We start from the raw sequence: 23,536 nt of genomic DNA, 5'->3' as shown, positions 1-23,536 counted from the left end.
CCCCCTCCCCCTCTCCCTCTCCCTCTCCCTCAGTCTCCCTCTCGGCCTTTTGAGACAAGCTTTCATTATAAAGTTCATGCTGGCCTAGAACTCATTGTGTAGTCTAGGTTGGCCTTGAACATACAGGAATCCTCCTGCTTCATCCTCTGTAGTTCTGAGATTACAGGCATGAGCTCTCATGCCCAACCCAAAATATCTAAATGTTTTTCAAATTGTATTCTTAGCATCATTAAATATCAAGTTTTCTAGAAATCATTTATTTATTTATCTTTAGAGATGGAAAAAATTTTTTGGGGGTATCAGGAATTGAACTCAGGACCTCACACTTGTCAAGCAGGTGCTGTGCCACAGAGCTATATCCCAGGCCCTGCTTTCACAGCCTAGCTGTCAGCCCCCTGCTCTCCTATTCCCTGGCCTGCTCCACGGTCCACACTCACCCATAGTTATTCCTCCTGCACTACACGCATGCTCTGTTCTTGCGCCCCGTAACTTGCTATGCCCTCTACGTGACGTCCCCCCCCCCCCACGCAGCTGTTTCGATGCACCCTTTCTTTCCCTGACAAGGCAGATACTATACATGAATGTTTGCCTAGTGGCTATTTCCCCCCAGAATGCAATTTTACTAAAGTAGGTATTATTTTGCTTTAAAGATGTTTGGTCTGTTTGATTTCCTGCTATACTGCCAACATCTAGAAAAGTGTAGACTGATAATATGACTTTAAGAAGTGACGACTGAATAACAGAGAGGATGAAGCAGGAAGTGAATGAGTCCACAGGGCCGTTTCCTCAGCTTCCCAGTGGGGCCGCTTCTCCACAGTCTTGTCTTGTGCATTTACCAGATCTGACTTGAATGTAGGAGAAGAAAGTAAAGACCTGCGTCACTTGCTTGGGGGATGAGAATGTGGACTAGGCTTTGGGTTCATGAAGAGAAGTCTGCGGGGCTCTCTGAAGCTAACACGTATGCAGCACATGGGATCTCCATGCACTGGGGGCACCACCTGCCTAAATTGTGTGGAAGGCAATAATCATGATTTGAAATGCTTTTGGAAAAAGTATTGCTCTAAGTCTGTGTAATTCTAAAATCTTCAAACAAAAGGTCAACTCATTCTTTTTGAGTATGAGCTACACAAAACACATGTTTAACTTTCTCTCTTGATAGCTATTATTGTTCATGGTTCTATAAACTTAAGGAGATATTGTCTATTAGCGTTGTTTTTAAACTACAGTTTTATTCAGTGATTACAGATAAGCACTTGCCAATAGTCTCTGAAGTCATTGATTAGGCTGTGCTCAATCAATATTTTGTATCTAATCTGGGACCCAATCAGCCGACTCCAGATTGTTTTGCCTGATCATCAAGCTTTCTCTCAATAGCTCTGCCTTTGCCCAGCTGGGGGTGTCCAAAGGGCACAGGGGTGAGCTGCCAAATGTGTGGACTGCACTTTTGCAACTTCTTTGGCAATTGAAACTTTTCACTGGCGCATCTCCTTGTTTCAATTGTTGTTTGTTAGGATCCTAAAAGAACCAGTTATCTTGTTGGTGTCTTATTATCTTTTTTTTAAATGAGCCCAAGTATGCATAAACCTCATGCTGCAGAGAATGTTAAAAAAAAATACCAACTGCCCTGGATGAGACCACCAAACCCAGCTCCCTGGCAGAGCTTTAACCCGGAACACAATGCTGGCATCTCAACTGTTAAAGCTGTCTGCCACTGTTCTTCCCTGAGATCACTCTGATGTCACCAGTGTAATTTGAGCCGGGAGCTTTTGTTCACACTTTAAATAGCAGCGCTGGAATGAGTCTGCCACAGACTCTCTGGAGAGCCCAAGCTGAATTCCAGAAGATCCCTACATCGATGAAAGGGAAGGGAAGCCAGCAAGCCGTCATGTCCACGTCCCTGAGAGTCAGCCCGTCCATCCACGGCTACCACTTCGACACGGCCTCCCGCAAGAAAGCTGTGGGCAACATCTTTGAGAATGTAGACCAAGAATCGCTCCAGAGGCTCTTCAAAAACTCTGGAGACAAGAAAGCTGAAGAGAGGGCCAAGATCATCTTCACCATAGATCAAGATTTAGAGGAGAAAACCCGAGCCCTGATGGCCCTGAAGAGGAGGACGAAGGACAAGCTTTTCCAGTTCCTGAAGCTAAGGAAATACTCCATCCAAGTTCACTGAGGACAGCAGGACCGAGGAGGACTTCACCCCAGAATGCACACTGAAAGACCCAGAGACACTGAGAAGCGGAGAGAGGCAGTGTGCTGTGGCTGCCTTGTAAACTTCCGTCCTGTCAGAACTCCGAGGTGGAAGGGGACAGAACTGACCAGCCACCATCAGCCCCGTGCTGTCGCAGAGGTGAACAGAACGCTCTCAGCCATGATCTGAGAGCTCTGCTGCTGGCCAGGACTGGAGCTGCTGCAGGAGGCTGGCCAGCGGGGCAGGAGACCTGAGCCAGCAGGCACTGCAAGACACGTGTGCGGGGTCGCTCTGGGCCCAGAGACTCAGACTCAAAAGGACTGCTTTTCTCCTTTTCCTTCTCTGTCTGTCCCCTTTACTTCTCCTTTTATTTTATTTTTTATTATTTTTGTTGTTGTTTTGTTTTCAAAATGAAACCAGGCAGGCAGAAGAAGAGAGTTAAGTGAGAGACAATACTAAGCATAAATTGTTTACTGAATTTTTTTACGTGAATGTAAGCTATGGTCAAACCTCAATGTTATCTATTGGTATCAATTTTTAGAGATGTTATGGATTATTGATGTGCACTTATTACAATGCCTGAAACAGCAGCACACAAGTGATCAGTGCAAACAGAAGGGATGTGGTATCTTATGCAGCTTAGTAAACCTAATACCAGCTCTTGGTTTGTTGTAAAGAATTTTGTATGTATATATATACATTTCAGACAGTTTGCACAAACCTAAAATAATGGGCTTCTTTATAAATCTGAAGTACTGTGAAAAAATTATGATTTTTTTATCTTCCACTAATGCTAAGATATAATCTATGTTTCTTATAGTTACTGTAATAAGCATTAGGAAGTGAATATGATATAGTTTATAAAGATGCTATGGTTTCTATAATTTATTACACATGACAAGTGATATTCAACTCTATAATAAATTATTATAAACTTAGATGTTCTTGGCCTGTGATGGTTGGTCTCAAAGGAAAAAATATGGTGATGATAAATTTTGAATTTTATTTACTTTTCTAAAAAGTAGACTCTAAAAATAAAATCTGAGTTTAAAACAACTCTAATTATTAATTACCATTTTTTTTCAAAAAATTCTTTTGCCAAATATCTGGGAAATATTTTTTTCCTACTTTAAAATATAAGGTATAGATATCTAAATTTACAGGTTGGCTCACCATCTTTGCTATTTATATAACCTTCAATGGTGAATATTAAAAGGCTTTCTCTTCACATTTTGGAAATCTTTCCCGTCTGACTACAGTAGCTATGTACATGTACACATTTATTTCACCTTAAAATATATCTTAGGAACAGAGTCTGAGTTGTTACCAAGATTTTGTGAGTTATCACTGTTTATTCAACATAAGTCAGTATGGGTATAATCCAGCATCCCTTAACTTACTTTTCATAAAATTGTCATAAAGTATTTCTAAGAAGATAAACATCAATACCCATTGTGCTTTACCAACAAAGAAATAACTCCATAGAGATTAAGCTTTTCAGCAATAATTACAAAACTTTTTATAATAACAATGGCAATAATCAAAATAAGTGAACTCCCTAAAATTCTGTGGGAGGATTGGAAGTGAGAATTTAAGCACACACTTTTTTTTAAAGGGGTTGAACTGATATAACCTATTTCATCTTTTAAAGGAAATGAACTGATAACACCTGTACCCAACTTTTAACTCATTTACTGACATTAAAATCACTGTGGTAAAAAGGTAGTTTTCCCAAGAACACAACCGTGACAGTCATGCACTAAGATGCAGCAGTCTGTGCGAGAGCATGCATCTCTGTGTGCTAGGAAAGTGCTTCTCAGCCCAAAGGCCCAGCAGGGAGACGCTCTGGGCATCTGCTCTTCAATGCTGAAGCACATCTTGGATGCAAACACAGTTCAAAATCAAGTTCCTTGTGCACCTTCATGACTCCTCACCGGCCGCTCCTCCCATAGTGTGTGGTGCACAGCTCATTCTCTTTCCCTTCAGCATGCATCACAGTTGTCTTCTTACACTATTTTATCAAAGTGTTGTGATTTCAAGAGCAAAGCATGGGGAACACATTTAGAGAGGATTGATTCTCAGCAGCGCAGGGAATTCAGTACTCAAGTAGATTACTAAAGACATGGTGAAAACCTTTGTGGAATACAGAGGGTGGCAGCACTGTGAAGGCACAACTGTGCCATTTACTTCATAGTACACTTATTATTTAGTGCCAGGTGAAAATAAACTGTATTAGAACAGGGAGAACTAGTTCAGTTCACTTTCATCTACAGCATGGGCATGGCCAGATAGATCTCAAGAGGTGTCATTTAACAGAAGAAATAAGAACAGTAGGGGGTAGGGCTGGGGAGAGAGTCCAGTAGTCTAAGTGTCTGCCTGGCAAGCAAAAGGACCTAGGTTTGATCCCCCATACTGTATGCCATGCACGGTGGTGCATGCCTGCAATCTTAGCACTGGGGAGACTGACACAGGAGGAACACTGTGAGTCTGAGATGCGGAGTGAGACCTTGTACCAAATAAATAAATAATAAAGAAAAGACAAAAAAGAACAGTAGGGGCCAAATAGCTCATTAATAACATTTGACTCCTTAGAATCATAATAATATTAATTAAATTCCACAGAACATGTGCTATTGGTAAAGTTTCTAAATTTGTGTGCTTGTGTGCTAAATTTATTACTAAAACAAAAAGAATAAGAGCATATGTGTATAAGCATGAGCATTTATACACATATATGTGTAGATGCTACTCGGGGAAGGTGTCTCCATTTCATAATTTTAATTGTGCCAAGCATTTCTCAGAAGCAGCCTTTCCAGACTGCAGTCACAGTAACCCTGTGTTTGTCCCAGCTAAAGTTCACAGCTGAGTACTTCCTGTCAGCCCAGGTGTAGGCTGAATTGCTCGCTGGTCCTCGAGAAAGCATAGGTTTGCTCCACTACTCACCACTCATACAGCTCATCACTGACCCCAGAAGCCGTGCCCATCAGATGTGACTTACTGAGCGAAAGTCCTGGCATGTTGGTCTTGCTCTCTTTCTTCCCCACAGCCGTAGGGTAATCACAGCATGCCACTGATATTTCCCTGGAAAATCTTACCTGCTGTAAGAACAGATTGAGCTGTGGTCTGGGGCTGTATGTCCTTTCCAAAAACTTCATCTACCCCATGAGACTGTGCAGGGGGATCCCTGTGGCTCCCCAGAGCAGCCTGGCATTCATCACCTCCCTGCACAGGCATCAGGAAGTGCAGAGCACAAGGAACCTTTCTGCTTTAACTTCATCCATGCACACAAACCTAGTGAGCACCTAGGAGTGGGGGCCAGTGTGGCTGAAGAGACTATTGTTTTCTTTTGCAGAGAAACTAGACAATGTCTTAAGGGAATAAAATACAGCGAGATAGGAATTTAAACATGATGCTACAAGAGTGCAGGAGAGAAACTGTGTGTGTTAGGGAGCATGTCTGTGTATGTGCCTGTGTCAGAGTGTGTCTGTGTGTGCCACTGTGTCTGTGTGAGGTACATCTTCATGTGTCAGCTCTGCATGTGTCTGTGTGTGCAGGTCTGTAGTGTGTATCTATATGTTTGTGTGTAACTTGTGTCTGTGTGTAGCTGTGCAGCTGTGTGATTGTATACATGTCCATGTGTCTACTTGACAGCAGATCCAGGTGTTCTGTTGCTGTGTGTCTGTGTGTGTGTGTGCCGGTGCAGCTGTGTGTGCTTGGGGGTTAGCAGGAGAATGAGCCTAGAGAGATGCTGGCAGATTTCTCAGAGAATTTTCCCCACTTTGATATGGGAATTGGATGCAGAGGTGTGATCTTTGCAAGGGGGAAGAGGAGGCAGGAGGGAGTAGGCAGAGTTGATTCCCTTCATATGGCTGGGAGCCCAAGTGATTCTGAGTGACAGTTAGAAAACTTGCCTTGAATGACAAGACTGAGTAGTAAGTTTGTCCTGAAGGGAACATTAGCAACACTAAGAACCTTAATGAGAGAAGCAACATTTACCATGTAACCATTATGTATTGGGCCTAAGAAAGGATGTGATTAATATTTTGAATAAGAATGTCAGGATGGGGATACAGCTTAGTGCACAGTGCCTGCCTGGCAAGCGCAAGGACTTGAGATCCACTCCCAATACCAAAGAAAAAAGGAGAGAGAGAAAGAAAAAGAAAATGCCATGTCCAGTATTGGACTCATGGCCAGACTGCGTGCTCTTTCTAGAATCCAGGCTACAGGGGCTCTGCACATCAGCCACAGTGAGCAACTGTGTGGCAACTAGAGATAAGATAGAAAAGATCATGAAGAAAAGGGCAGCCTGGGGAAGCAGCACACTAATGTTAAATGTTAAATGTTTACAAAACCGTGACTACGCTTAAGCCTTTGGATGAGTCTTAACATTTAAAAAGTATTCTGAGTCAAGGGCTGCTACACTCTCTCTTCACTTACATCACTCCTCTGCAGGTCAAGTCTGCTGATATTTAGGGATTATTATAGGTGTATGCTGGCACATTCTGTCACAGCATGCACAAACACTGAACGTGGGAATGGGTCAACTCAGGGTTAGCAAAAACTTCTATAGAACCTTGGAAGGGGACATTCTGTCCTTATAAAGTTTAATAGGAATTTACAAAATGGAATGGCTGAGTGTGGTGGCACAAGTTTATAATCCTAGCACTTAAGAGGTTGAAGCAAGAGGATTGCTGTGAGTTCAAGGCCAGCCTGGGCTCCTTAGGAAGTTCTAGGCCAGCCTGAGCTACATAGTGAGATCCTATCTCAAAAATATAAATAAAAATGAAAATAATAAAAGGAATGAGTAGGCAGAATATTTTGTTGTAGTCAGCTTCCCTGTCACTACCACACACACACACACACACACACACACACACACTCACATATACTCTGGCACATGCATACACACACACACACTCACAGTACTGACACGCACTCACACTGTCACACCCACAAGCACACTGCAGACACACTGTCCCGTAAGAGAACAGTCTTTCCCCTGCCTGACCCCTTCCTCTTCCTCTGTGGCCAGAAGCAGCAGGGAGAGCAAACACTGGCACATTAAGCCTGGAATTCTGGGGTTTTTCCAAAGTCTGACTTGGATGAATTCCTATTTTATCTCTGGTTTCCATCTATAAGAAGAAAAATAGCTTGACTAGATGATTATTGTGACCTCTTTTATTTTTCGCCTGCACCAATGGAAACCATAGCTTCATGACACAGCCTTACATGATAGGACTTCTTGGTTATCAGTCGGAATTTCATGCATGACAGGAATTTCTATTAAATACAACAAAGAGCAGTTAAAATCTTTTAATCATCTGCTGCGGCTGCCAGAGGCAGTGGTGTGATGGGAAAACAATTGCTTTTTGAGGGCCACCTGTGCTCTAGACTGGCTTTTTTTGCTTTGCGTGACTGGGGACACTTTGCCCCTCCTCATCCACCCGCTCATCCACCCAGTTAGAGTCATTCCACAATCTCCACTGGTGGTGAGTAGCATAATCATTTGTGAAGTTTTAAAAATATGCATTTTTGGATCCAAATTCTTTGGGCTTCAAGCCCAGGATTAGGTATTTTTATAAAGCTCTACAGTTACTGGTAAAGAACATCCAATATGGTAAAACAATTTAAGGTAACACCGGATCTCCTGTTATTGGCAATTCATGATGCAAGACCAAGAAAAAAAAAAAAAACTTGATGTCATGCCACTAGAATTTTTCTTAACATAATAATTCTGTTATTCACTGAAAATTCTAACCACAAAGATCATATTTTGAGAAATGTATGGTTACTTTTGATTTTAATAATTGTCATCTGTGTATATCAATGTTTTTGGTTCTTTATTGAGGTGTGTTTTCCTTTCATTTCTGCCTGATATAAATCAATTTGAATCTATACATGATTTATTAGTAGAAAAAGTCTTCTTTCTACCATTGCCATTTTTAACTCCTAAAATCTTTCTATAATTTATGCCCAGATTTACTCAGTAGAAAGGTGTCAGAGAATCTGGTAGATCCTGCACAGTTTTAGAGGCCACAGCAGCTGAAATGCCATCTGTAGGGTGTCATGGAACACCTGGGCAATGCACTTGTTCCAGGGTCTACTCTCATCAGACTCTCCCCAAAAATGCCCTAAATTCGGGCCTCTGGTTTAATGATTCCCAGTTTCAGGGGCTGGGCACCTGCTATCTGCATTCCTCAGTCACTCCCAGGTGAGCTGCTGCTCAGTCAGGCTGGGAACTGCTAACCTAGGTTAGTCACAAACTGAGCTCAGTGTGAGGACCTGGCTCATTCCAACCTGTCCACATCACGCCAGGTGAGCTGCAAGCCTCAGCACCACTTGTATTAAGCCACTGTCCTAAGAGGTGATTAGCTCCTTATCATGGGACACATTATTCTTATCACTGCTAGCCCAAATATGGCTATTATTTTTACTTTGCTTTAAATTCTGTTGTTCTTACCTGACCCCAACAACTCACAGGAATTGCTCTGTTGTCAGAATTCCCATAAGTCATGTATTTTGTCAATCACAAAATATTTTCCAAAAGAATGGAAGGCTTTTCTCTGCTTTAATATAGGTCCCTCTGCCTGAATCTGGAGATTGACTTCTTAGACCACACAACTTAGATTTTACAAAGGAAGTTTAGCGTTCATTACTAGGGCTTGCTTATGTAAGCCAGTGTCTTAGCCCTGAACAAAACACTTGCCTCCTAGCAGCAGTGATCTGCCACTGAGATGGCATGGCTTCAACTTAAAGGGGAGAGAAGCAGAAAAGGGAGTGAAACCAGGAATAGCAGATATTTGAAATGGATGAAGAAAAAACAACAAAGGTAATGGGGAGTCAGGAGTGCCCGGAAGGAAACATCTGCTCTGATTTTCTTAGTCCTGATCTTGGCTGTTGGAGAGCCACAGAGTTTGATGTGCACCACTAAGCGACAAACATTGAAAAGAAAAATGCATCAGTGTGGGGGCTTATAAAGTCCTGACCTCAAATCCCACCAGGCCATTTACATTTACTGGTTATACCTAAGCCTTTTGGAAATAGTTTAATCTCTCTCAAGCTCAATCAATCATCTGCAACATACAGATAGTAATACTAAGTATACTCATTTGTTAGGGATATGGAAATGAAGTACCACTGCCCAAGGGGCTCAAGCCACTCCATTCTGGAGTTGAAGGGTTTGGGAGCATACTTGGTTTCTTCTGAAGCCTTTCTCCATGGTTTGTAGACATAAGTCCCCTTGTGTCTCATAGGTCTTTTCTCTGTGCATGCCTAACCTGTTTCTCTAAATTAGGGCGTTCAGAAAATACAGTGAATGATTGAATTTTCAAAAATTTTTTACAACAAAAGACACATTGTCCCTATCCCCCTGTGTGTTTCCCTCTCAGCTTAAAAACACTCATCCCATCACTTTCCCTTTTTACTTTCGGGGAGGAGTTCTAGAAGTCCTTTTCATGACTTTATGAGATGCGATCGAAAACACAGTGAATGCTGCTGCTGGCTGTCACCAACAGGAAGGGGCTGTTTGTGAAAACATCCTAGTGCAGCCACAGGGACCTCATTCACCAGACCTGTCAGTGTGGCCTCCAGCTCATCTGAGGCAGCTCTTAAGGCCGCCAAGACAGTGCAACTGAAGACTCTCATGAAAGAGGATTCCAGAAATGCTTCAGAAAGTGGCCAGTGTGGTCAGGAAAGTACATCAAGGAAAGGCAGAGCATGCTGAGGGGGACTCATGGTGAGGGATATATATATATATATACATATATATATATATATATATATATATATATTTGATACAAGGTCTCACTGTGCAGCTCAGACTTATAGTGATGCTTCTGTCTCAGCCTCCCCAATGCTGGGTTTACAGGGGTGCGCCACTATACCTATTTTTTAAAAAATTTCAGTTTCTTTTTTTTCCATAATTTTATTGAGAAATAAATAGGAATGAAATAGTTTCAAATCAAATTAGTAGGACAGTTCCAATAATTAACACATTGCATACTGCCTTCCTAGTGCTTATTTGTTGTACAAGATGCATACATGACATCCTATTTATAAACACTATTAGAACAAATGCCTCTATTCCTTGAATTAAGAGAATGTAGCTGTATATCTATCCCAACAATTTTGAATACACAGATACAAAATGGTCATTCATTTATATCCCCCTTTTTTTTGTTTAGTTCCATCTTTTAAATATTATAGGTGTGTGAACTCAGCAAAATATTCCAAAATAGTCCAGTAGTCTGTAATAGTATTGGGTCTTCCACTTGACTCGCAATGTCAGAAATTGTTGACCTGAGTCCCCTACAGCTCAACATAACAACATGGCTTTATTTCTTATACTTCATTTTCATACTTTTCTGCTGGATGGTTAAGACCAAGGTAAAGCAGGACCTATGCAACAAGAGTGGTAGCTTTTGGATCCAATAAGGCCAGTCAAATCCCCTCAGGATTTATCCTGAGACGCTGTACCTCAGATTGTAGAACCTTTGTCAGTGTCAGCCATGTGGATGAGTCACGGCTATTGCTTGGCCAATTTGCTCTCTGTGAAAGCCTGAGAGAATGTGTTTCTCCATGTGACTTTACTTTTTCTCTACATCATCGATCACTTTCCTCTTTGTCCCCATAATCTCCTTGATCAGAAAATTTGGGGTGCAGCTGAGTTACGTGATACTATAGTACAAGTTCTCCTATGTCCTGAGTTTTAAATGACCTTGGAAGGCTAGGGCTAAAATGTTGGCTTTCCTTGCAGCCCTCCTTTTTCTCTAATTTTTGGTCTACAAACTTAGGTTGTTTAACACTCCAGAAGAGAAGCTTATTGTTATTACCATATAACCTAGGCTGTTGAGCTTTACCTCACTATCTGTCTGAATATAAAACATCTTTGGCATAACATGGAACAGGTATTTTTCATCAAGTATTGATATGTTAAACTTTAAGTCAATACAGAATATGACTAAAAAATTGAAAATTAAAAAATATTTTAATAATAGGCATAAAGAATTATATATGTTTACACATAAGTCCAGAAATCTAACCATATACAATATTGTTGCAGGACAGTCCTGCAACACTCCTTTCCTGTCTCCTGCCTTCATTCACCACCCCCTTCATTTCTAAACAATCATCTACCAGAGAGACAGCACAGCAGCAACTGGCATGTCATGACAAGCAACATGTATTCAGAAGACGAGAATGACAGGCACTCCAAGCATGAACCTACTATTACAATTTGCCATCTTCAGTGCAGTTGCTTAGTTCACAGGTGTCTGTATATATAGTTAGTCAGGGTGACAATCACTCCGATAACTGCTTGATTCAAAGATTGTCTGAACATTCTCAGGATCATTGCCTTACCCATCTTGTACATATAACTGTATAGACTGCCTCTGTCATGTTTCCTAGCTCTTCTCCTTGTTCTCTCTTCATTGTCTAGTCCTCAAATTTTTCCTTTCCTTTTAATTGTATTATACCTTTCTATTTGTATTTCTTCTTTTGAGTTCTTATACTAGGGAAACTATATGATATTTACATGTGTTTCTGGTTTATTTCACTTACAAATATATCTTCAAGTGGCATCCACTTAAATATAAAGACTTAGAGTTTATCATTCTTTATAGCTGAGTAATACTCCATTGTATAAAAATACCACATCTTTTTCATCCCTTCCTCAGGTGATGGGCTTCATGGTTGTTTCCAATTTTGGCTACCACAAATTGTGCTGCCATAAACATAGGCACAATTACATCACTATGATATGATGTTGTCAGTTCCTCTGGGAAAATTTCCAGTAGGGGAATTTCCAGTCCTAGTTTTTAAGGAGTCTCCACACTGATTCCCATAATGGTTGCACCAGTCTACATTCCCACCAGCAGTGGAGAAGGGTTCCTTTTTCCCCACAACCTCTCCAACATTTGTTGTTGGGTGATTTCTTTATGATAGCCATTCTTTTTGGGGTGAGCTGATATCTCAATGTTGTTTTAATTTGTATTTCATGGATGGCTAGTGATGTGGAGCATTTTTTCACGTACTTATTTGCTTCTTTAATTTCTTCCTCTGAGAAGTGTTTGTTCATCTCAGAGCCCATTTCATGACTGGGTCTTTAAATTTTGGCGCCCTATTGTTTTTTAGTACTTTTTAAATTCTAGAGAGCAGACCTTTGTCTGAGTACTTATTTGTCATGATATTTTTCCAAATTTTTGGGTTGTCTTTCCACTTTTCTGGTAATTTCTTTTGACGTGCAAAAATTTTTCAATAAGACTAGGTCCCAATTGTTAATTCTTTCAAGTGTTTCCTGTGTGATTTGATTTTTGTTCATGAACTCTTTGCTTACCCCTATGTCTTCAAGAGTTCTTCCTACTTTCTCTTCCAGGAGATTTAGTGCCTCTGCTTTAATGTTTAGATCTTTAATCCACTTTGCTATCTTTCCTTCAGGGAGTATGTTTGGCCCCTTTGTCAAGGATAAGGTGGCTGAGTGTGTTCGTAGGGACTTCAGCGTCTTCTAATCTATTCCATTGATCCTCAGGTCTATTTTGATGCCAGTACCATGCTGATTTTATCACAGTAGCCTAGTAGTATAATTTCAAGTCAGGAATTGTAATGCCTCCTGCCTTGTCTTTATTGCCCAGGATTGTCTTTGCTTCTTCTAGGTCTTTTCTGATTCCAAATAAATTTTAGGAATGATTTCTCTGTCTGTGAAGTATGTTGTTGGTAGTTTGATAAGGATTGCATTAAATCTGTAAAGTAATTTTAAGTGTATGGCCATCTTCCCAATGTTGGTTCTTCCTACCCAGGTGCATGGAATATCTTTCCATTTTCTGAAATCCTCTACAATATCCTTTTTAAGATTACTGTAATTTTCCTTGAAAAGATCTTTGACTTCTTTAGTTGGATTAATTCCAACATATTTCGTTTTCCTTGGTGCTATTGTAAAAGATATTGTTTCTCTAATTTCCCTCTTAATGTGTTTGTTTTCTCTGCAGAGGAATGCTATTGACTTTTGGGTATTGACTTTGCATCCTGATATGCTACTGAATTTCTGTACTAATTCTAGTAGCTTCTTGGTGAAGTTTTTTGGGTCTTCCAAGAAAAATATCATGTCATCTGCAAATAGTGATAATTTAATTTCTTCTTTCCCTATTCTTCTTCCTTTTATTTCTCTCTCTTGTCTAATGGCTCTAGTTAATGATTCCACAATTATATTGAATAGGAGTTGTGATAGAGGACATTCTTGTTTTGTACCAGATCTAAGATTAAAAGATTTCAGTTTTTCCCCATTTAGAATTATGTTAGCCATTGGGTTTTCATAAATGGCATTTACCAGATTGAAGTAGAGGCCATCTATTCCAATTTTCTGTAGGACTTTGAACATGAATGAGTGTTGGACCTTGTCAAAAGCCTTTTGTGCATCAATTGAGATGATCATGTGGTTTTCAGTTTTCATTCTATTGATATAGTGTATTACATTTATAGATTTTCAAATATTGAACCATCCTTGCATCCCTGAGATGCAAGGAGTTCATCCCATGACCTACATGATCATGGTGTATTATCTTCTTGATGATTTGCTGTATTCTATTTGCTAGGATTTTATTGAGGAATTTTAAATCTCTGTTCATGAGGGAGATTGGCCTGTAATTCCCGATTTTAGTTGTGTCTTTCCCTGGTTTTGGTAACAGTATCATACCTGCCTCCAGGAATGATTTTGGGAGGATTGCTTCCTTTTCAATTTCATGGAACAGTTTGAGGAGTAGAGGGACTACATCTTCTGTAAATTTCTTGTAGAATTCAGCTGTGAATCCATCCGGACCTGGACTTTTCTTTGTTGCTAGGTTTTTTTATTACATCTCATATTTCATTGGCTGTAATTGGGCTATTGAGAGTGGTTATATCTTGCTGATTCAGTTGTGGTAATTTGTACCTTTCTAGTAATCTGTCTGTTCCTTCTGTGTCTTCTATTCTGTGAGAGTAAAGATTCTCAAAGTAGCTATTGATAATCTTCTGAATTTCCACTAGGTCTGTGGCAGTTATACCCTTTTCATTCCTTATTGCTTGTATTTGAACTTTTTCTTTCCTTTTTTTGATCAGGTTAGATAGGGGCTTATCGCTTTTATTTAATCTTTCAAAGAACCAGGTTTTTGTTTCGTTAATTCTATGAACGGTTTTCTTCATCTCAATTGAATTAATTTCTGCTCTAATCTGTATGATTTCTTCTCATCTTTGGGCACTGGGTTTGTTTTGCTCTTCCTTTTCTAGTTGTTGGAAGTGCAGCATTAGTGTATTTATTTGTTCCCATTCTGTTTTCCTAATGTGTGAGTTTACAGCTATGAATTTCCCTCTGAGAAGTGCTTTCATTGTGTCCCATAAATTCTGGTAAGTTGTGCTTGAATTTTCATTTAATTGTAGATATTGTTGAATTTCTTGTTTAATTTCATCTGTGACCCATTGGTTGCTGGATAGATTGTTGTTTAATTTCCATGTGTTTAGGGATTTTTCTGCTTTCTTTTGTCATTTATTTCCAGTTTCATTGCACTGTGGTCAGATAATATACATGGGATAATTTGTTTTCTTGCATATACTTAAGCATGACTTATTGACCAGTATGTGCTCTATTTTAGAAAATGACCCATGTGCAGCTGAGACAAATGTGTATTCAGCTGTGTTTGGGTGGAACACTCTGTATATGTCCACCAAGTCCATTTGTTTCAAGTTCTGTTTCAGTTCTATTATTTCTTTGCTAACTTTTTGTCTGGTTGACCTATCTTTTTGGGATAAGGGGGTGTTAAGGTCTCCTGTTAAAATTGTGGTATTGGATATTAGATTTTTCATGTCCATTAAGATTTGCTTTATATAGTTGGGTGGTCCCGTGTTTGGTGCATACATATTTATGAGTGTTACCTCTTCCTCTTGAATTTTTCCCCTAACCAGTATGTAGTGGCCTTTTTTATTTTGCTTGATCATTGTTGGTTTGAAGTTGAGACTGTCTGAGAATAGAATTGCTACCCCTGCTTTTTTCTGAGGTGCTGGGGCATGTACTACTGTGTTCCATCCTTTGACTTTCAGCCTATGAATGTCTTTATGAGTTAAATGTGTTTCTTGTATATAGCATATTGTTGGATTTTGTTTCCTAATCTACTGTGCCAGTCTATTTCTCTTAATTGGTGAATTGAGTCCATTTACATTGATGGCTATAATTGAGATGTATTGACTTATGTTTGACATGTTATTTACCTGTTGTTTACTCCTTTTTCTCCAGTGTTTTAAAACCATACTCTATTTTCTGTCACACTTTATGCCACAGAATTATTTGATTGAGGTTCATTGTGATGATCTTATTTTAACTTTATTACACTTTTCAAGATCTATCTGCAGAAACAGTTACATCCTTTGGGTATCAAACCATCTAAATTTTGCTTGCAGGGCACAGCTTGCCTGCTTACTGCTCTTGATCGGCATGAGCATGACATAAAGCAGTGTGTGCGAAAATGTCCAGCTGTATCCTTTGCTCCTAGTTAAATATTTATAAAGCTTCTAACCCAGAATCTAATATGGAGTAGGTGGTTCAGAACTGTTTTTTTTTAAAGTACTAATACATATCATTTGAATATAAGGCATATGCTTGGAGTATCAACTTTTATTCTCTGAAGTCAGCTCTGCATTCTTTTGTGTCTTCAGCATCTCAAAGCAGAGATCTATCAACAGTCCTCAGTGACAACTCATGTCCTAAGCCACCTCTCACAGGGCTGGAGTCATGTCCGTGCCAGCATCCTGCCAGGGCTCACTTCTACCACTGAGCTTTTTGTTTGCTTTTCGTTGCATGAGTGGCTTTAGAAAGAGCTGTGGAAGTGAAGGCCTGAACATCTGGGAATCCAGTTCGCTGATGGTGTTGAGTCCTGTTGCTAGTTTCTCTACCTGTAGTTAGAAACCTAAGACTGGGGGCTCCTATCTTCCTTCTAGACTCCAAGTCCCACCTCGACCCTTCTCTTCACCATTCAGGCATTTCCTTTGGATGTGGGTGAAGAAAGGAGGGACAGTGTTGGACACGTGTAAAAACCCCAACACAGAAGGCAATACTGCTCACAAAAGTAATTCTATATCCCTGACCTGGTATGGTAAGAATTTCAGAGTGAATGGGATCATTTAGAGTTCTGTAATCTGTGCTTGAGAAGTGTGAGAAATTGCAGGATACAGCTTCACTCTGTTGTTAGGAACCAGAGGCTGTTGGGTAATGCCTAATTTTAATCAGTAAAAAAAGTTAGGAGTGTATCATACCAACTGTTAATGTGATACTGGGTAATTATTTAATGAAACTGACTAAAATAAATCAGCCAAGCAAGTATAAGATATTAAATGAGCAAAGTAATGGACTTCCTGGTTTTTCACTTTAAATTGTTCCTATTCAGGTCACATAGGTATGAGCTCATATTGTGTTTTTATTGTTACATTTAGGAGATGAGGACACTTACATTTGCACCTTGCTTCTGGGATCAAGAAGGGCCAATGCATCTCTAATGAGTATTTAACCTGACATAAGGATTTTCTTTCATCTAGAAAGCCATCATAACCTGAATCCTGTACCCCGCTGAATAGCTTGGACAGCCATTTCAGTGCTTATCCCTTTGTACCCTGTTTATTTGCTATTCTAGACTGATATAAGAATCTTATTCTTAACTTAAATAGGTAAAAGCTCAATGTTGCCATCAGACCAATTTGTCACACCTTTAGGCTAATGAAACAAGCTGGTTGCTTGGGCAGGTCCAGAACACCTAGATGTGCCCTCACTCTACAGCCAGAGACTCAGTGTTCCGAGCACCAAGCTAAAAGATTTGGGAAAACTCATTCATGATAACTGGACTCACAGTGCACAAGGCAGGCAAAGACCTTACATTATTCACTGATGGGAGAAATTTAACGGACAAGTAGAAGTAACAAATATAAGTGAATGTAAAGAGAAAGCCAGGGTTCTGAGGAAAGCTTTGGCCTGGCCCTGATACGGTTAGAAGAACTAGCAGACTTCTTTCAGGTGCTGATTCTATAACAGTTAGCTGTGCCACATAGCAAACCACCCCAACGCTTTGTAACCTACAATGACCACCACTCAAGGTAGTACAAGATTCTGTGGCTGGCATGGATGTCCTGGCTGGGTGAACTCACTTGTCTTCTGTAGGGTTCTCCCATTCAGCCTGGACACTGAAGGATCTGGCGGTGGTTGAGTGACATGAGAGGGACTCATGTGTCTTGTGATTGGCAAGCTCTTGGCCAGGGCATCTTGACACTGTTCTACTGTTCTACATCTAACTGAGCTCTCAGTGGCAACTGTGTTATAGAAGTGTCTGTCAAATCTCATCTTTTTCTTCACCCCACTTGGAGACACTATGCTAACCATTTGCTAACTTGGTGATGCCAGCCTTCTTGGAAACAGTGTGCCATCCTACCTTATTCACAAGAACAGGCTCATTTCAGTCCTCTATCTCTGAGGTCAGACCTAGATTAGTTCATGAAACTCAGTCTTTTTTTTAAATAATATTTTTATGTTTAGCTAATCAATTCACAAAATTCAGTCATTCCTGCAGAAATGCTAGCTAATTTCTACTATAAAATGTGAATGTTTTAAATGTAGTAATATTCTGAGAATATTCATGATTTTTTGGGGGGATTCTTTAGACTTCATTCTCAATCCCAAAGTTGGAGCCAAATCTTTTCACAGCACTCTCCTTATGAAATATATAGGCATATATCATGGACATCTGAGCTTGTTCCTCTGATTAACCTCACTTTGAAGACAGGTTTTAAAATTAACTGCCTTTTCTGTACTCTGGTATAGTGGACACTGAATGACACTGGCCTGAGGGAGACAGGCTGACTCAGGGAGAAGAATTAATGGAAGCGCATGGCTCCTGCGGGCAGGAAATGCTTTGATAGACCTTTTCCTCTTTTTGTTACCCAGAGAACCTTGACAATAGACTCCACCTCGAAACAGCTGCTCTCCTCCGTGTGATGATCGCAGCATATTTTCCCTGACAGACGTGGAGTCTGCAGCCAGCAGTGCTCAGGAAGGCACAAGCGCGACGTCGGGACCTGCCTTCACGGCTCCAGGCTGGGTAAGGGTGGAGACTTCACAGCCCAGACACACACAGATCCCCGTGGCCCACGTTTCAGGAAGGCCATCTGCTTCTGTTGTTCCCTTGACCTTTTGATAGAACCCACCCAAGGCTAGAAAGTATCCGAAAAAGCTACAGCCTGCAGCAGTTTTAGACCCTAGTCTGAAAGCAAGTCAATTAGGTCAGTAGAACTATCAGGTTAGTACCTTGCATGAGCCCAGCAGTTAGGCTGGATGTCGGTGCTAACCTCTGTTTTCAGTAAATATCGGAACTACAAACAAAACAAAACAAAACACAATTTCTTTTAATCTTTTTAATATTTCTGAAAAACAAGTAATATTATCTCCATTTCATAGGTAAGGAAGTAGGCTCTGGGAGATACAACAGTTTTTTGGATGCCACTCTTCTGATATGTGACATAGAATAAATCACTTAATTTACTAAATCCAACTTCCTATGTAACATAAGAGGTAAGCTAAATGAATTTATAGACTTTTTTTATTCCTCACTTTATAAGAATATTTTAAAAATTGGCATGACTCTTACAGCCATTAGAACAGCTACTTAAAAAAAGAAAAACATTAATAACTCAGAGCCAATTGTCAGATTATATGGAGAAATAGAGACCCTTGTGGACTATTGGTTGGAATATCAAAGGGAAACGACAGTGTAGGGACCACTGTGATAGTTACTCAAAAGATTAAGCACAGATTTAGCAAAGAATCCAGCAATCCCACTTCTGGTTGTATACCCTGAGGACCTGAAACCAGAGACTTGAACAGATATTTTTATACTCCTGTTCAGAGTAGCATTATTTGGATTAGCCTGAAAGTGAGAACAACACAAATGTTTATCAATGATGAATTTATTAAAAACATATTGTTAATACACACAATGGAACATGACTCAACCAGGAAAGCAAAGATGACATAGGCTGACATCTGGATGAATCTTGAAGACACTATGCTGAGGAAAGTAAGTTAGTCACAAGAGAACAAATAGTGCACAGTTGCACTATGAATGTGCTAAGCCAGAGAAGTAAAATTTGTAGACATTAAGCCTGCCAGAGGGGAAAAGGAAAGTAGTGGTTTCATAGGTATGGAGGTTTAGTCTTCAAAGAGTAGACTTTTGGAGCTGGGTAACGGTTACTTAGCAGCTTGAACATCAGTTATGTCCCTAAAGTCTATGCCTAATCATTTTTTTTTCAGAACCAAGGATTGAACTCAGACCCTTGCACTTGCCAGGGAAGGGCTATTCTACTTGAGCCATCTCCCCGGCCCTATGCCTAATCATGGATACATGATAAATAAGCCATTACTTTAAATATGATGCTAAAAATATGATACAGATTTTAATAGCAAAATTTCAGTGTGGTCCATCCTTCCATTTCCTAGGTATTCTGAAGGATCTCCAAAGCACTGCAGGCTTTGCAGACTTGCACCATGACTGAGACACTCCCTTGCCACAGAGAACAAGGCAAGAAGGAGCTAGCCTGGAGAAGAAGCATTTGAAAGAATGGTAGCACTAGCTCATAACACAGTTTCACCTAGGAAAGAGCACAGCATGGCAGGGGACGAGTGCCAGGCAGTGGGACTGAGGGGCACATGCTGGAACTCAAGAGGGAGATGGGCGGGAACTTCATGCCTTGACCGAATTTGCGCTGGGTTATGCTGCAGTCAGAGAGAGCTGTTGGAGACATTCAAGCTGGAGAATGACAAAATTCTGCTTTGTGCTTTCCAAGGGTCATTCCAGTCCCATTGGCAGAAAGAGCATAACGTGTGTCTGACAGGTGGTTTTCATAGTTGTCTAAACTAAAATAACAGGGGAAGTAGAGAGTAGTTGGGTTCTGGGAGGAAGCATCAGCAGAACTTGGAGATGCTTTAGGTCAGTCCTCTGGATTTATATCTTAAATCCATCATTGTCCCCAATGCCACAGTTGCTTGGCTGGGCCTCTGTCACCTTGCACTAGAGTTCTGCTGCTACTACTGCATCTGTGACCTTGTGTTCTTACTTTGGAAGGCATCCTTTATTTAACAGCTAGATTTAGCTTTCTAAAATGCCATGCTACACATATAATCTCATTCTCAACACTTTGACAAAGTTTGCCCATGGCTTACCAAATCAAACCCAACTTCTTTAGTCTGGCACCTGAGGCCCTTTGGAATCTAAAGGGCTTAGACTTTAGTGCTTTGTCCATTTAATACAGGGCCCATTGATGAAAAGCACTTCTCCATGATGTGAGGACAATCTGGCTGCGACATCTGTCACCCCGTTGACTGTCAGGGATGATTTGGTTGACCTGGCTGGCGAGGCAGGTATCACCTTTCTCTTTCAATGTTCCGTGTACGTCCCTCCCTAGAAGCTGCATGCTTGGTCAAAGAGAATGCCAACCCTCAATAGAGGAGGACAGTTCCTCAGTCAAGGATAGAGGCGTAGCTGTGCTCCCATGTTAGAACCTCCAAACAAGCTCCCAAAAGAACTCCGCCAGCATCCCTGATCACTAGCTGCTTGCTGTGAGCATTTCTGTTGCCTCACCCCTCTCCATTCTGCTGCATGTGTACATGTCATTTCTTCTTTGTCCAGGATCAGAACTTGTTTCTTGGAATAATGAAGCTTTTCTTGTGCCTTTAGCTTGTGAGAAACAAAGTTAGCATTGTCTCCCACCTCTGAGAACTTCGGTATACTCTGCCATCAACTGCTAGCAATTTTTTACCTGACACTGAAAGCAGAAATCTTATTTCCTGTGGAGAGGGTTCTCACTGTGCAGAATTTGTTGTTGATGATGTTGTCAATTATCTTGTGCTTGCTCCACTCAGAGTGGTAATGAGGCCTGGGTGACAGGGAGATGGAAAGGCAGGGGTGGGGAAGGTTCTCAGGCCACAGAAAGGAAAATCAGAAGGGCCTGACATGCAGCTCAAAGCTGTTATGCAAGAGGGAGGTGACTTCCAGCTTCATCTAACATACAGCAGAACTATGAGTTACTCAGGGACAGGCTTCCTTCTGTCTCTTCAAGATTGCAGTTACTCATTAAGCACAGTACAGGAGACGCAGAGTCTGTTTTAAGGTGTGGACCATAGGGCTGAGAAAAGGTGAGGTGAAGACAAGCACATTAACAAATCCTGATAGCATAAGAGAGCAGGTACAGTGAAAGAAAAATATGCAACAGCAGTAGTTCAGAGGAGGATGATGCTGCCTGGAGCAGGTTTTCATTGCTGTGCACTCACTGGGGCTGCAGCTTGGGTGAAGAGAACCTCTCTCATCCCACCATGGCTTTTCCATATATTATTTCACTGCTGTCAGCCCCTTGTACCTTGCTCTAACAGTCTGGGCTCTAGTCACATCAACCTAGATTGTATCTTCCAACCAAGCCTCTCATCCTGTGTGCTTACTTGGTACCACAGGGCCAAGTAATCTTTAAAATGCACATCAATCACTGCAATATCTTCAGGTCTGCTTCAGGAAGTTGCCATGAGCTCTGAGGTTCTGCTTTTCCAACTAGGTCCTGGGAGATGCCAATGCTGCTGCTCCCTCCTCAAGCTAAACTTAGAGTAGCAAGATTCCTGCTGCTTCCCTGAGATGCCTCCGACCTAGTGCTACCCTTTGTGATGCATGAGTGGAGTGAAGTGCCTTCCCTGTAGGTTACCCTCTCAGGTCAGGTCTGGCTGTTATCAGTGTTTTGTTCTCTCTCTTGGCCAGCAAGTATTGCTCTCCCAGTCATCTCTTCCAACCAGCATAGGTTCCTGGAGGGAAGAGCTTGGTCCATTTCACCTACACCCCAGGCAGCGGCATCTGTTGCTGAGTTGAGCCTTAATATATATTTGATTGAGTGAATCTGAACTGAACTTGCATATGGGTGAAGTATGTGTGTATTTATGTGCTTGTACACTTGTGTATCGGGGTGTGTGTGTGTTAGCCCTGTCCAAGGCAGGCTGACCAAATCAGAATACATAGAAAACCATGTCACTGTGTCACAACAAATTATAACAAAGTACAGTTTAGAGTTCTTGAGGGGGAAGGTATCACCTACAATACATGTTTGGTGCAAATACTTTTTACTTGTTGATCCCTGGGTCTCTGGGATGTAAACCTGTGTGTTGCACATAGTAAGTAATCAAGAAATATTTGTTGAAGTTTAAATGAATGAAGATCATACTGAACTTCAATCCTGTGAATAATCACAACTCAGAAATGAAATAAAGTCCTGTTAAAATACAGCGCAGTGGCCGAATACTTGCCTAATGTGCACAAGGCTCGGGGTTTGACTCTCAGCACCAGAAACCACCACCAGCAACAACAAAAACCTTTATTTCCCTGGAATATGGTAAAACATACAAACAAATGAACAATGACCTGGATATTTCCACGTAAGAAAAGTAGGGCCAAAAAAAAAAAAAAATCTGAAAATCTACCCCCTATACTGAAAGCATTTTTTTCTTTTATTGAGAACAATTTCATATTTAGAAACAAAACAAAATCTAAGATATTTTTCCATGTGACTTGTCCTTTTCATAACATACCACATTGTTTTAGATTAACAAAGATTCTGTTTTGTTGCTATTAAATATCAAAAGAGACCACTTAATTGCAAACATAAAGGCCTTAGCCTTGCTGCTTCTGCTCCATTCCTGCTGATGAGGGAGATTTCAGCCTTCCTTGCTACCAAAATAGCTCTGGGTTGCTGACCATTATCATCTTTGCAGGGCAGGGCAGCGATAGGGCACTTAGAAGACGGAAAGTTTACTATTTTTCAGGATTAAAATAGAACTTCTGGTTACAAAGGCCCTTTTCTCACAGAGGAAAAGTAACTAGAATTTTTTATTTTCTTCTTCAGTCAGTTGACATTACTGTACCTTACTAAGACATTCGTGTAATTAGTGCCACACAAGTACGGCTTTGTTGCATATTTTTATTTGAATGATGTTTTTCAAATTTACAATCTGCTGCAGCTGATTCAGCACCTAGTCATTGCGGCACAGGTGAGTCCCATGCTCACAATAAACGGTTCCAAAGCTCGTCTCTTCCTGTAAGGAATTACATAGTGGCTTCATTATCTTTAAGTGGTAACTTGATAGCAGAGTTAAGAATTGGGAATAGCCTGCTAAGGATTGTGCATACTATTAAGGGGATTCAGTATAAAGATAATCTCCTTTTACCCACAGAATGGGTTTGGGAGACAGCTTTCGTCATTCCCACTTACACAGGGGAAAGGAACACAGTGACCTGGTAACTTGTTGGGCATAGT

At 40.7% G+C, this 23,536-nt stretch overlaps 1 protein-coding gene and 1 long non-coding RNA gene across 2 annotated transcripts; both read left to right on the top strand.

Annotated features, from left to right (window-relative positions):
• The first annotated feature begins 531 nt into the window (after positions 1-531).
• On the top strand, positions 532-22,164 carry LOC111817210. Its single transcript, XR_002821459.1, has 5 exons — positions 532-627; positions 16,190-16,278; positions 18,141-18,294; positions 18,651-18,764; positions 19,689-22,164. It is a non-coding gene; the product is annotated as an uncharacterized LOC111817210 (long non-coding RNA).
• On the top strand, positions 1,613-3,231 carry Tcim (transcriptional and immune response regulator). Its single transcript, XM_023717320.1, has one exon. It carries the CDS (start codon positions 1,796-1,798, stop codon positions 2,171-2,173), a length of 378 nt encoding a protein of 125 aa, XP_023573088.1. The 5' UTR covers positions 1,613-1,795; the 3' UTR covers positions 2,174-3,231.
• Positions 22,165-23,536: the final 1,372 nt, after the last annotated feature.

The sequence above is a fragment of the Octodon degus genome, unplaced genomic scaffold (genome assembly GCF_000260255.1).
Source record: "Octodon degus isolate 3935 unplaced genomic scaffold, OctDeg1.0 scaffold00051, whole genome shotgun sequence".
Lineage (NCBI taxonomy): Eukaryota > Metazoa > Chordata > Mammalia > Rodentia > Octodontidae > Octodon > Octodon degus.
Note: the sequence above shows the minus strand (reverse complement) of the source record. Positions and strands in the feature narration are given on the sequence as shown.